At 46.9% G+C, this 12,928-nt stretch overlaps 1 protein-coding gene across 1 annotated transcript in view; it reads right to left on the bottom strand.

Annotated features, from left to right (window-relative positions):
• The window catches only part of SEC11C (SEC11 homolog C, signal peptidase complex subunit), a 31,892-nt gene extending 19,395 nt beyond the window's left edge, over window positions 1-12,497 (bottom strand). Inside the window, exon 1 of the mRNA XM_066602549.1 lies at window positions 12,332-12,497. Coding sequence (XP_066458646.1) covers window positions 12,332-12,388 — 57 coding nt within the window. The 5' untranslated portion in view covers window positions 12,389-12,497. The remainder of the gene's footprint in view (window positions 1-12,331) is intronic.
• Between the last annotated feature and the right edge of the window lie 431 nt (window positions 12,498-12,928).

The following is a 12,928-nucleotide window of genomic DNA, read 5'->3' as shown; positions in this document are numbered from 1 at the left end:
GAGCTTGTTGACCACTAGACGCCTCTACGACGCAGAGAGGAGATTTCACCCCGTTACCAGAGCCTGAGAGGGGCGCATTATTGGGATGTGAGAAGCTGGATGGTCGTATCGATGAATTGTCCCCCACCGGCCGTTCTGACCAGACTGGTAGGAGGTGTTGGGACCAGACTGGTAGGAGGTGTGAGGGCACACAAGGTGACCAGGCTCAGGACGCCCCCTACAGACCAGCAGTAGAGAGGATCGTCTAACAAGCACGAGCAGTTTCAACGGTTTTGTTGTCCACCATCCAAAGACAGGTGGCGCCATTGTTACCGCTGTGTCTGTCAGAACTATTTCCAGACACTTGGCTGAAGGAAATTTGATCTTCCGTTGCCCATTATATGTACTGTCTTGACACCCACCCACTGTCACCTCTGTTTGCAGTGATGTCGTGAACAAAAAAACTGGACTACCACAGAATGGAACCAGGTTGCCCTCAGCGACGAATTCATATTTAGTTTGGGAGCGGATGACGGTCGTATTCACGTCTGCCCCCTGCTGGTGTGAGGGCCATCGTATACAACAGTCGGTCACCGCAAGTAGTGGTACGAGGGACAATGACAGCTCAGCTATATGTTCAGGACATCCTGTAGCCACATGTGTTCCTCACATGGCGGCTTCCAAGAGGCAGCAGGATGATGCTCGGCCGCACACACAAGGGGGTCACAGGAGCCCCCACAACATTGTCACACTTCCATGGCTGCCCGGTCACCAGATTTATCACCAATAGAACATGTATGGAACCATCTGGGATGACAACTTCTACAGCCTACGAGTTTACACAATCTAGAGGCTCAGTTACAGAAAATGTGGAGCGATATGCAGCAGGATACAATACAGAACCTGTATGCCTCCATGCCCGCCTGTATCACATCTTGTATCCAAGCTATAGGTGGTACAACGGGGTACTAGAGCCTCCATGCCCAACTGTATCACATCCTGTATCCAAGCTATAGGTGGTACAACAGCGTACTAGAGCCTCCATGCCCGCCTGTATCACATCTTGTATCCAAGCTAGAGGCGGTACAACAGGGTACTAGAGCCTCCATGCCCGCCTGTATCACATCTTGTATCCAAGCTAGAGGTGGTACAACAGGGTGCTAGAGCCTGCTCAGTTTTCTGCAATAAATTCTCCTTTTGCTCTGATATGTAATCACTTCTATAAATGTTACAATCACATAGAGAACGTTTCATTCCACCCGACAACTCTGAATGGTGCAGATATTGATGCTGTGGAAAATCCGCAATAAATACGCCACATGTAAACACACCTTTAGGCGGCTTTTCACAAAAGTGTTATTCAGACACATTTTATAGCCTGACTGCAGGTCTACTGACCCAAACTCAAACTGTGGATCCTTGGGATGCCATTAGTTTGGGTCAGTAGACCGGTGGTCGGGGTGGAACACTCGTCTGTATTGCAGGTACAAAAATGCTTCCATAGGACACTCATGTGAAAGCGGCCTTATGTGGCTACATGGGAGTGGGGGATTTTATAACTAAATTATCAAACAGCACATATGCAAGTACTTGGATAAAAATGCAGTAATTAACCAGAGCCAGCATGGGTTTGTAACAAACAAGTCATGCCAGACGAATCTAATTTCCTTTAATGACAAAATCACTGACTGGGTTGATCAGGGAAATACAGTAGATTTAGTATATCTTGACTTTAGTAAAGCATTTGACAAAGTATCTCATACCATACTTATTGAAAAAAATGACCAAGTATGGGATTGATAAGGCAACTGTTAGGTGGATTCACAACTGGCTGAGTGATCATACTCAAAGAGTGGTCATAAATGGCTGCACATCAAAGTGGAAGAATGTATCAAGTGGGGTACCACAAGGCTCTGTCCTAGGCCCAGTGTTGTTCAACATTTTTATAAATGATCTGGAGGAGGGAATTGATGGGAAACTGATCAAATTTGCCGACGACACAAAGCTAGGAGGGATAGCTAACACTAGGGAAGAGAGAGAGGATTCAAAAAGATCTAGAAAAGCTTGAACAGTGGGCGGTGACTAACAGAATGGTATTTAACAAGGAGAAATGCAAAGTCCTACATCTGGGCAAGAAAAATGAAAAAAAAAGCACATATAGAATGGGAGGAATTGGGCTAAGCAGCACGTGTGAAAAAGACTTGGGTATACTAATAGATCATAGACTGAACATGAGTCAACAATGTGATGCAGCAGCCAAAAAGGCAAACACACTCCTGGGATGTATTAAGAGAAGTATAGAGTCTAGATCATGTGAGGTCATTATCCCCCTCTACTCTTCTTTAGTCAGACATCATCTGTAATACTGTGTCCAGTTCTATAATGACACGCTGGTGATCAATGAGTGGAACAGGCTGCCACGGGAGATGGCGAGTTCTCCTTCAATGGCAGTATTCAAACAGAGATTGGACAGACATCTGTCTGCAAATTGATTTAGTGAATCCTGCACTGAGCAGGGGGTTGGACCAGATGACCCTGGAGGACCCTTCCAACTCTACCATTCTATGAATCCAAGACTTGTCAATCTGGTTTGGCTTCAAAACAATACAGTTTTACACTGTTAGCTATTAGGCAGGGCTAGCTTTGCATGGCACTCTGGGTTGGGAGGGGTGCAAGTAGCAGTCAGGTTCCTCATCTTAGAACTGTGTCGAGCCTTATTTATGTGCTGGTATCCACCTGTGAGTGTTACGCACATTCAGCATCCATCTTTGGCTGGCACTCAGTTTGGTTTTCGACTTGTGATTCAAATCTATAGACACAAGGTATTCTATAGGTGGGCTATGCTAAGTCTGGCTAATCAGATCACCCACTATAGGTAGAGCCTTTGATATAATGTTGGAACCCTTTTGTGAGCATCATGGCTAGTTAGTATCCATTGGGCTAGCACTCACTTTGGGTCTTCAAGGAGGATAATAGAGGTTCCATAGATATATGGTGGTACTTTGTGAGGAAATCATGCTTTGTCATTACTCAAGCCGACTAGCAGCTGGATTACCCACCACAGGTATTCACCAAGAATCTAGAGGAATCTAGTAGAGTGGCCTTTGGAAGATACAAAATCTGATGTCCCTATGGTCATAGTAGATGTTCTTTCACCTTTTCCCCTTAATTGATTTTCGCTTGGGATGGTACCCCCATATCTGGTGACTGCCTTTTGCTGAAGGGGCCTCTCTTAAATGTAGCATCATTTTTTGTGTTAAGAATACCTGATATAAGGAGATATCGGAGGGACGAGTCCATACTTCCCTTTCGTCAATGTTGTATCTTTATCCGGCACTAATTGCCAAATTTCTCTGTTTTTAATCTAAATCAATAAAGAATTATTTTCTAATCCTATTCTGTGAAGAATTTCTTCAAATAAGTAGGATTTTTCTGCCTTCTGCGATTCCCCGGTTTATTAACAAGTCTAGGAAAGTTGTCTGACAACTTCTAAAGCCAGCGGTTGTGGAGACCACATTGGTTGTCACCCACCCTAGAGTGAAGCAAGAAAAATGCTAAATTAACCAGTGCTATAGAAATGCGCCGGCATTGTGCCTGCAGCCCATGTAATACCGCCCTCTACACCCCATACAACTACAGTTCACAATGACAGCGACTAATTATTGCTCTCACATTCAGGTCGCAGATTCTTGCACAGATTATACATCTATTGATTACTAGGAAGGCACAGAGGAACGCTGCTGCGCGCCGTGAATGAGAAATACTCTGCTGTGCTTTAGATTTCAACACAGGCATTAAAGTAACATCTAGTGGCATAGAAAAAAACAAAAAAACAAAAACGCTGTTAGCAACACTATGAAAAACTAGCGAAAAGTGGTGGTTTTCTGAAAAAATATTGTGTGAAAGCAGCTTCATCTAAGCATGGCTGATGGGCGGGGATCTGCCACTCGGGATCCCCAGTGATCAGCTGCTTGCCGTCATACTGCCAGGGCAGATAGAGTTGGTATCAAACCCTCACCACTGTTTGCAATGGGAGGGACGGGGGCGGAGCTAAGTTCCACCCCTGCCCTGTCCCCTCCCATTGTAAATAGTGGCGAGGGGCGGAGAGAGGGCGGGAGCTCAGTGCACTGCTCCCGGCCCGCCTCCTCCCCCTGCAGAGAGAGAGCGTATATCAGTTGGGCGTGAAAACCCGGCCGATATACGGACGTGTGAATAAGCCCTAAGGCCCATAGCATTTTTATTTTCCCGGTAACGCAGCTCTGTGAGGTCTTGTTTTTTGCGGGAAGAGTTGTAGTTTTTATTGGTACTTGTGACTTTTGGATTATTTTTATTGTGTTTTTCTAGGGGCAAAACAAAACAAAAATAGCAATTCTAGCGTTACTATTTTAAATTATTTTTACAGTGTTCACTGTGATAAATAGCTAAATACTTTCGGTATTTGGGTAATTACAAACACGGTAATACCCATTATGTGCTGTGCTTTTTGTTTGTTTGTTTTGTATTAGATCCATTTAAAACGTTTTTTCATGGGGAAAAAAAAACGCATGCTTTTTCTACCTAGACTTATTCATTAAATTTAACTTTTTTAGTCCCTGAAGGGGACTTGAAGATGTGATCATTCGATCGCTAGGATAATACACTGCATTACTTATGTAGTGCACTCTACCAAGCCTATGACAGCAGCCTATTAGACTCTGCTGGAGGCGGGGCCTGATAGGCTGAGTTATATGGCTGACAGAGGTCTTTATCAAGCTTACAGATGCCATGGGAACCCATTAGTACCTTGGGATCGCATTGCAAGGTGCCAATGTGTAACAGAAACAGCCCCTCCCCTTGTCATGTGCTTACATGCTGCATTTGCTGTTGACCGTGGCATGTATGGGGTTAAACTGCCAGTATATGACGTTTCTCCATTCCTGGCTATTAGAGCAGGAGCCTGGCGGTCACCGCCTTAAAAAATATATATACCGTATATACTGGCGTATAAGACGACTTTTGAACCCCGAAAAATCTGCTCTGAAGTCGGGGGTCGTCTTATACGCCGGTAATACAAAAAAAAGAAAGTGTCAAAAAAAAAAAAATCATCACTCACTTCCCCCGGCGTTCTGCGGCGCTGCTGCAGGCTGTCGCTCCCTCCTGGTCGCCGGCAGAGCATTGCTTTCTAGACGCAGGGCTTGAAATCCCCGCCTCCAGAAAGCTACTGTGATTAGCTAACACACGCCGTCAGCCAATCAATGACATCATTGAATGGCTGTGATTGGCTGAAGGCACGTGTGTTTTCTGGAGGCGGGGATTTCAAGCCCTGCGTCCAGAAAGCAATGCTCTGCCGGGGACCAGGAGGGAGCAACATCCTGCAGCAGCACCGCAGAACGCCGGGGGAGGTGAGTAATGATTTTTTTTTTTTGCTCCGCTGTATTCCCGGCGTATAAGGTGAAAGTTGGGGGGGGGGGGGGGGGTCGCCTTATACGCCGGTATATACGGTACATGTACAGGTATAAAGCCAGTTATATAGTAAGGTCAGTAAAAAGCTATACTGTGGTCATGAAGGGGTTAAGGTGTTATTTGGCTGCCAGCTGAGTGTGATTTAGGATATGCAAATACCCACAAGACACTGAGAAGATTAAAAAAAAAAAACACAGCCGCTAACATGACTTACTTGTGACTTCCATTGAACTTTATGTTTGGAAAGTCCCATCTGGCAATTTGCACTCTATGATCAAAAGTTCGTCAAGTTTGGATTTTTTTGCCGTAGTCGTCGCGGTCACGTGTAGTAATGTGATCACATTCACAATGAATACCGCAGTGCAACCCAACAAGCTTGGCGTCACGTGACCGGATTCCCTGCGTTGGGGGCTGTTGATATATTCAGATTGTTTTAGACTTGATACAATTGTAACAAACCCTCATTCCATTCACTGAGAGCAAGCAGGGATCTTGATGATTGGTGCAGCCGCCCCCAATGTCTCTGCACAGGGTGGGGGGGGGGGTAATAATGTGTGTTTTACTATAGGGCGACTGTCTTCATCTCTCAGTATGATTTGTGTAAGGCGCTCTTCAGAGCAGCACCGCAGGGAGAGGAGTTAAAAAAAGACAGCGAAAACAATACAAAACCCTCCGACGTTACCTGCATTGTAATGCGGCTGAATACATCACAAACTGAATGCCGGCCTGCTGGGACTTGAGGAACGGCTAAGAAGGCGGTGATAGATTGCTTAGTGCCAGGCGAGACACCGGGGGCTTTAATCACGGCTTACGGCAGAGGTCTGACTCCATGATAGGCAATAGACGGCAGCTATGTCCAACTAGTACAACCTCCTTTTCCTAAGGCAGCAGGCTGATCAATGGGGGGGTCCGGCTCCTTAAAGCCCTGAAACCAGCGGCCACGTTCCCCCAGCAGCGTCAAATGCAGTATTACATGGTCGCCCGCTGGCAGGTAAATGTCTGGTGCCGGCTTAAAGGAAAACTCCACTTAGGCAGAAGCTATTTATTACAATCCGCAGCTGGAGTCTACATAGAACGTCGGATGTCTATGCAGATACTTTGTTTCATTTATTTTGTACTGATCCTTAATTAGAGGAAGTTCTCTAATGAGACAGAACGCTACATTTAGAACTGCAGTCAGGGAGCAATGCATTGTGGGAGTTCGGGGATAGAATGATGCCGTGAGGTCACTGATTGTAAACAAACTTGTGTCTCCCAAGTGTCCCGGAATCAGAGGAGCGGTCCTGGATTTTGCGGGGTCATTATTACTAAGTAGGTGCACTATTACTTTGAGGGGGCACTAAGAGCAGCGCTTACTGTGTGGGGCTTATAGGGGGCACCATTATTGGAAGAGGTTACCAATAGGCACTATTAGGGCCCATTCACATGGGCGTATTCCTGTCTACTATTACGGACAGTATATAAGAACGCTGATTTGCACTGCTGTATTCAGATAAGCTTTTTTGTGGACCACTTGATCACTTGCTGATCGGTGGGGGTCTCTGAGGAGACTGAATGGAGCGCTGGTCACACTTACGCTACGTTCATTTTCAATAGGACTGTGGAGATAGCTGAGCAGCAAGCGTTTGGGCGTTTCCAGCCCCATTGAAATTAATGGAGCGCCGGGCGTACATGCTTGTCCAGAGTTCCATTCATTCTAACATCAGTGCAGGGGGAGAAGCGACCCCCACAGTGACTGGCAGCAGGGGACACAAGACCCCCGTTCTTGAGATTCCCAGGTGTTTCAGCAGTGAGCCCCCCCACCGATCCAGTAGATAGGAGATAAAGGGCCGGTACCAAGATTACAAGTTAAGTTCGTAACTCGGTGTATACAATGTATTCTACACTATTCTGCAGAAGGCCAGGTAATAACTTCCATGAGTATCAAGGTTTTGTTAAGTATTTAATTGACTTTAGCCCTATAATTACAGCCCCCATAGATATCAGATTACTGGCAGAACAACTCCGGGCAACTTTAAACCGTAAACCCTCAAGCAAAGAATATGTGACTCCCCAGCACGGGAACAGATACCTGTATGTACAGGTGTGTCTATATGAAGAGGGAAGCTGAAGGACATGGCTCATAATACAAGGTGCAGAGCACTTCGCCAAAGGCTGCGAAATCCTGGCAAAACTACAGCCCTGGCGCAAATTCAAGATTTTCTTAAGTGGCACAATTTCTCAAGGATGTTTGCAGATTTTATTTATTTGTTTCCATAGGGGAATATCAGAGCTGCAGCACAGTCCACCCCGTGAGTAATGCCGTGTCCTAGATTGAAAGGAGAGGGGTTTTCAAGCTGTGAGAACAGCATGCTCGCACGTTTAGGCGACGTCAGAATAAGCACTCCTCGTGTGTGTACATGAGGAACATCATATCTGGCCATTATATGACATATCCTGTATTTATTACCAGGTTTACCCTCTGCAGACTACATCTCTAATTCTCAGTCTTCCCTGAGCTGGTGGGTGTAGACTAGCTGCTGTTATGTCTCCATACACTGCACACATGGAAGAGCAGGATCTCTTCTTCTCTATAGCACATCTTCATATACAGCAGCATGAAGGAGAGAATTTACAGCTTTACTGTGAAGTCTAGATGTGATTTCAGTAGTTGCGAGACCGGAGATACACGAATCCTGCTGCACCCAAGTCTGTCTCTCTCCTCTCCTATCCATAGACGTCTATGGGTAGTAGGAGACGGCAGCAAGCAAAGACACCTACCGCACACCCCGTCTCACCCTGTAATCCATCTTGGTGTCTTTGTTACTGAACACAGTCTTCATATGACGGCAGGCGGTGGAAGGCTGACCCCTAGTGGCCAGCATTTTAGAGACAAAAGCATCATTTTAGCACTTTGCTAATTTTTTACATGAGCTACCATATAAGTCAACGTGTGGTGACTATTTAAGGAGGTCAGTCTCATTTCAACAAAGAATATATGTCATAAATGGCAGATGGGGGAGGGGCTCTGTGACTCCCAACTCACACCAGCTGCTTTGCCCATAGAAATCAATGGGATATTAAAGCATTCCCCACAGTATTCAATAGAGGTGGCATTTACGACATATCCTGCGCAATATGGGAATTCCGCCTTTAAATGATCGTAAAATGAAAAGTTCAGCTTTCTAATCAACCGTGTTTCAATTCCTCTCCATTTTCAAGATCTTTGCCTCCGAGAGTCCCGTTACATACCAGATAATCTCCGATCACGCCATATGCCGCAGTAAATAACGGGAGAATGTTCCTTTAGGAAAAATGAACGTAACTTATGGATGATAGTTAAAGCCGTTATGTTCTATAAACTATGATCCTTTTTATAGCGCGGCGTATGAGGAAAATTACTAGGGAAGAGATCTCTGTGCAGCCGCATGAGAAATCTGTCTCTACAGAAGCCGCTTAATGCCGCTGATACTTAATGTGGCAGACACTGTATAACACAGGACATTCATCACAGCGTCTGTAAGGAGGAAGAAAGGCGCTGAATACTTCCTATTAATGGCCTGTATCACAAAGAGCATCGGTTACACTATGTAATGAGTGGCACAAGGCTTATGTACAGGGCATACAGGCAGCATGTGACCCCTAAGAAGCCCTTTTTCTCAACAAGTCGTTTGGTTTTATTGGCTATTTTTTTTCCTCAATCAAGTCAATTTGCTTGATTGTTCATCAGCATGATTCCTGACATCCTCTGTTGACCCCTTTCGCTGATCAGCTATTTCCACCCACAAGATCCCCTTTCACCGGATGTTTTTTTTCGATTACACGATTCTCCGCAATCTTATACGAAAACCCTATTAGGTAGATAGTGATGTCCCAACCCCGGCTAGTCTATCACCAATGACCGGGTTTAGTTGGAAGTCGCTCAGATTGATGGATTTCCCCATCTAATGTGGAGTCACCCTAAAACAGATCGGCGGAAAACTAGTCACATGATTTTATTTTGCACTCCGGGGTCACTGTGATAATGTCCATACAGGGAAGCGCCAATCATGAAAGATTCGGGGGCTCTAATAAAGTGGCCGGTGTACTTATCAATTTCTCTCCATCGGCACCATCTACGCTTGCCGTCATCAAATAGGAACATTGTTCCGTACATCCGTAGACCGAAACCTGTACCGACCTAAATCTAGAGCCGAGAGTCTGTTAGGGCAGGAGAGAGTTGAGTGTCTAGACCTGATGCAATTCTATCAGTTTGCTACAATGTATCAGTGCTGGAGAATGTATCAGTTCAGACTATGTTCATATCTACATTAGGAACCTCCATTCGGAGAATCCGTAGCAGATCCGGCATAAGATGTTGGAAGACGACGTCCTGTCATATTGGAGGTTTGAAGTTTGCTTGATTTCACAATGATTTAAAGGGGTTTACTGGACAAATTCTATTAATGACCCATTCTTAGGATAAGTGATCAATAGCAGATGGCTGGTGGTCCGCCACTTGCGGCTCTTACTGATCAGCTATTAAGAAGTTACTGCAAGACGGCCAGAAAGTTCATAACGCTGTCCGTTCAGCCAGTGGGTGCTGCAACTTTCACCTACTGAAATGAATAAATGAAGCGGAGGTACCATTACTTAACCGATTTTGGGTCAGAGCTTGCATCCATTCATTTGAATTGGTGTATACACGCGAGCTGTTTTTTTGGGGGGGATGGAAAGTCAGAGAGAAATAAAATCACGTCCTATTCTTCACCCGATTTTCTGAGGAGACTGATCAGACAGGGAGAAGGAGAACCGTGCAGCTGGAGTATGTATGGCTGCAGAGTTCTCCCGATCATTGATTAGCGCACTGCTGGATCATTAAGGCAACAGTCAGGGGCATCTGGATCTCTCAGACCCCCCTGCCTCTGGATGATAAGGTGCAGAGATTTACAGCAAGATAGCTAAAACCTGCATCTTATAGTCAAAAAGATACATTAAAGTGATTTTGTGGGACAACCCCTTTTAAAAGATGCCATAACATATCTTCTTTCAAATAGACCCATATGAAGCCTGACAGATCCACTGATTTATAGAGGTTGGACTGGGGTTCTCGTGTTTTGACAGGAGGAATAGCAGGCTAAATTATACTTGCTGTCAAAAACAGCAGGATCCTGGGGGAACGGAAAAAGCAGTAAAATTAACAAAATATATGACTGTAACAATGAATCATATGTACAGGATAAATATGGTTGCTAAGCAATAAAATTTGGAGAATTCCTGTATACCCACACACTGCACGGCCCTTTAATAAAGACCCTGGCGCTCTCACGATTGGCGCTTTCCTGCATGGAAATTTCAGCCGTGACCCGGAGTGCGGCATGAAATCACGTGACAAGTTTTCCGTGGATCAGTTTCAGTGTGAATCCATGTTCGGCTAGTGGCACATGAGCCTATTGCCAGGCCATGTGCCCCACAGTAACCCTTAGGGCTATATACATGGGTGTTCTAATACTTGGACCCACGATCCACGTGAAAAAAAAAACTAATAGTGTGTCCCTATCCTGTCCATTTCATAGATGAGAAGTAGGACATGCAATGCGCACGAATGAGCACTGTTGGTCTTTATGGGGCAGCACATGGACTGCTGGCAGTTGCACCCAAGTCCCTGGGGCAAAACTCATAGTTGTGGCTGTGTGGACTTAGCCTTACAATGGGAAAATCCAGCGATCTGAGTGACTTCCAACAAGCCCGGTCATTGGTGCTAGACTAGCCGGGTTGGGATGTCACTGCCAACCATGTGGGGTTTTCTCATGCAGCGGTGTGGAGAGTATACCGAGAACGGTGTGAATGAGGAAAACATCCAGTGAAAGGGGATCCTGTGGACATAACTCGCTGACAAAAAAAGGGGTCAGAGGAGGATGTCAGGAATCATTCTGATGAACAGGAGTTTCACAGTGAAGGACATTACAGCTGAATACAACGCTGGTGCTCCAAATAATGTGTCCAAATGCACAACTCGCCTTTCCCTAGTGTGGATGGGCCATAACAGCAGGCGACTAGTTACAGTGCCATTGTTAAGAGAAAGCCAATCCCCATCCACGGCGGTCACTGCGTCTACCGCTCACCTCAGCCAGTCCCCGTCCGCGGCGGTCACTGCGTCTACCGCTCACGGCAGCCAGTCCCCGTCCGCGGCGGTCACTGCGTCTACCGCTCACCGCAGCCAGTCCCCGTCCGCGGCGGTCACTGCGTCTACCGCTCACCGCAGCCAGTCCCCGTCCGCGGCGGTCACTGCGTCTACCGCTCACCGCAGCCAGTCCCCGTCCGCGGCGGTCACTGCGTCTACCGCTCACCGCAGCCAGTCCCCGTCCGCGGCGGTCACTGCGTCTACCGCTCACCGCAGCCAGTCCCCGTCCGCGGCGGTCACTGCGTCTACCGCTCACCGCAGCCAGTCCCCGTCCGCGGCGGTCACTGCGTCTACCGCTCACCGCAGCCAGTCCCCGTCCGCGGCGGTCACTGCGTCTACCGCTCACCGCAGCCAGTCCCCCGCTCACCGCAGCCAGTCCCCGGCCACGGCGGTCACTGCGTCTACCGCTCACCGCAGTTTTAACTTAAATGTCCAGTATGGGACCATTGGTTATTTTAACCCATAAGCAGCTGGAGAATTGACATTTATTTTAGCCTCTCAAGCTGGAAATTGCTTTAAATACACATAATGGTTCTGCATATCTACCTGCACACATATTATATAGAGAGATATATAGTATCTGCCATGCACAATGCAAATAATGTCATAAGTTCCCATACATTTGCTATCAGGTAGTACAAGAAATACCCCCATGACAAGCTGCTCTTCTCTCACCAGTCCGCACTAACAATGCTAAAAGTTACTGCTGGCGATGAGTGTGGCCCCCGCCTGGTGCAGCACGTGTGGCCCCCGGCTGCTGACACTCACCTGCCTCTTGTTCATTCTCCGTAGATCCCCGAACAGATCCATTTCTAGCGGTTGCATGGGGACCAGAGAGCCGGGGGTGAGGTGGCAGCTGCTGCCACTATCCAGGAGCTGGCAGGAGGAGAGGAGGCGCCAACCGCTGCCAACATCCCCTCCCCGGCTCCCCCTGTTCCATGTGGTACTCGTTCATAGGCCGCTCGCAAGGGATGACGGGAATGGTAGTCTTGGCGGGGCGTGCGCAAGTTCTCTGGAGCCTGTTCAGAACTACAAGCCCCATGATGCATTTCGCAGTTGTCGATACTGAAAGAGAACCAAATGAGGGGAAGGCGGCAGGTGCGCAGAGTTGTCAGAGGATTATTGTCCCTCTAGTAGTCGCCAGTAATGTGCTGACAGTAAAGGGATCTGCAGGGAATTCACAGCATTTACACTTCCAGTAGCCAGGTGTTCCCTGGAAAAGTTGTGTGAGGAGGTCACCCAGCTTTCCTAGGCTCCAGCACAGGACATGCTCTATAGCAAAGCTAAATCTGCTGGTGTGGGAAAGCTGGGTGATCATCAGTGTAATAGCCTATTTAAGGGCTCGTTCACATTAGTCTTTTACTT

This window comes from Eleutherodactylus coqui, chromosome 5, assembly GCF_035609145.1.
Source record: "Eleutherodactylus coqui strain aEleCoq1 chromosome 5, aEleCoq1.hap1, whole genome shotgun sequence".
Taxonomy (NCBI): Eukaryota; Metazoa; Chordata; class Amphibia; order Anura; family Eleutherodactylidae; genus Eleutherodactylus; species Eleutherodactylus coqui.
This window is presented reverse-complemented; position numbering and strand designations above follow the sequence as displayed.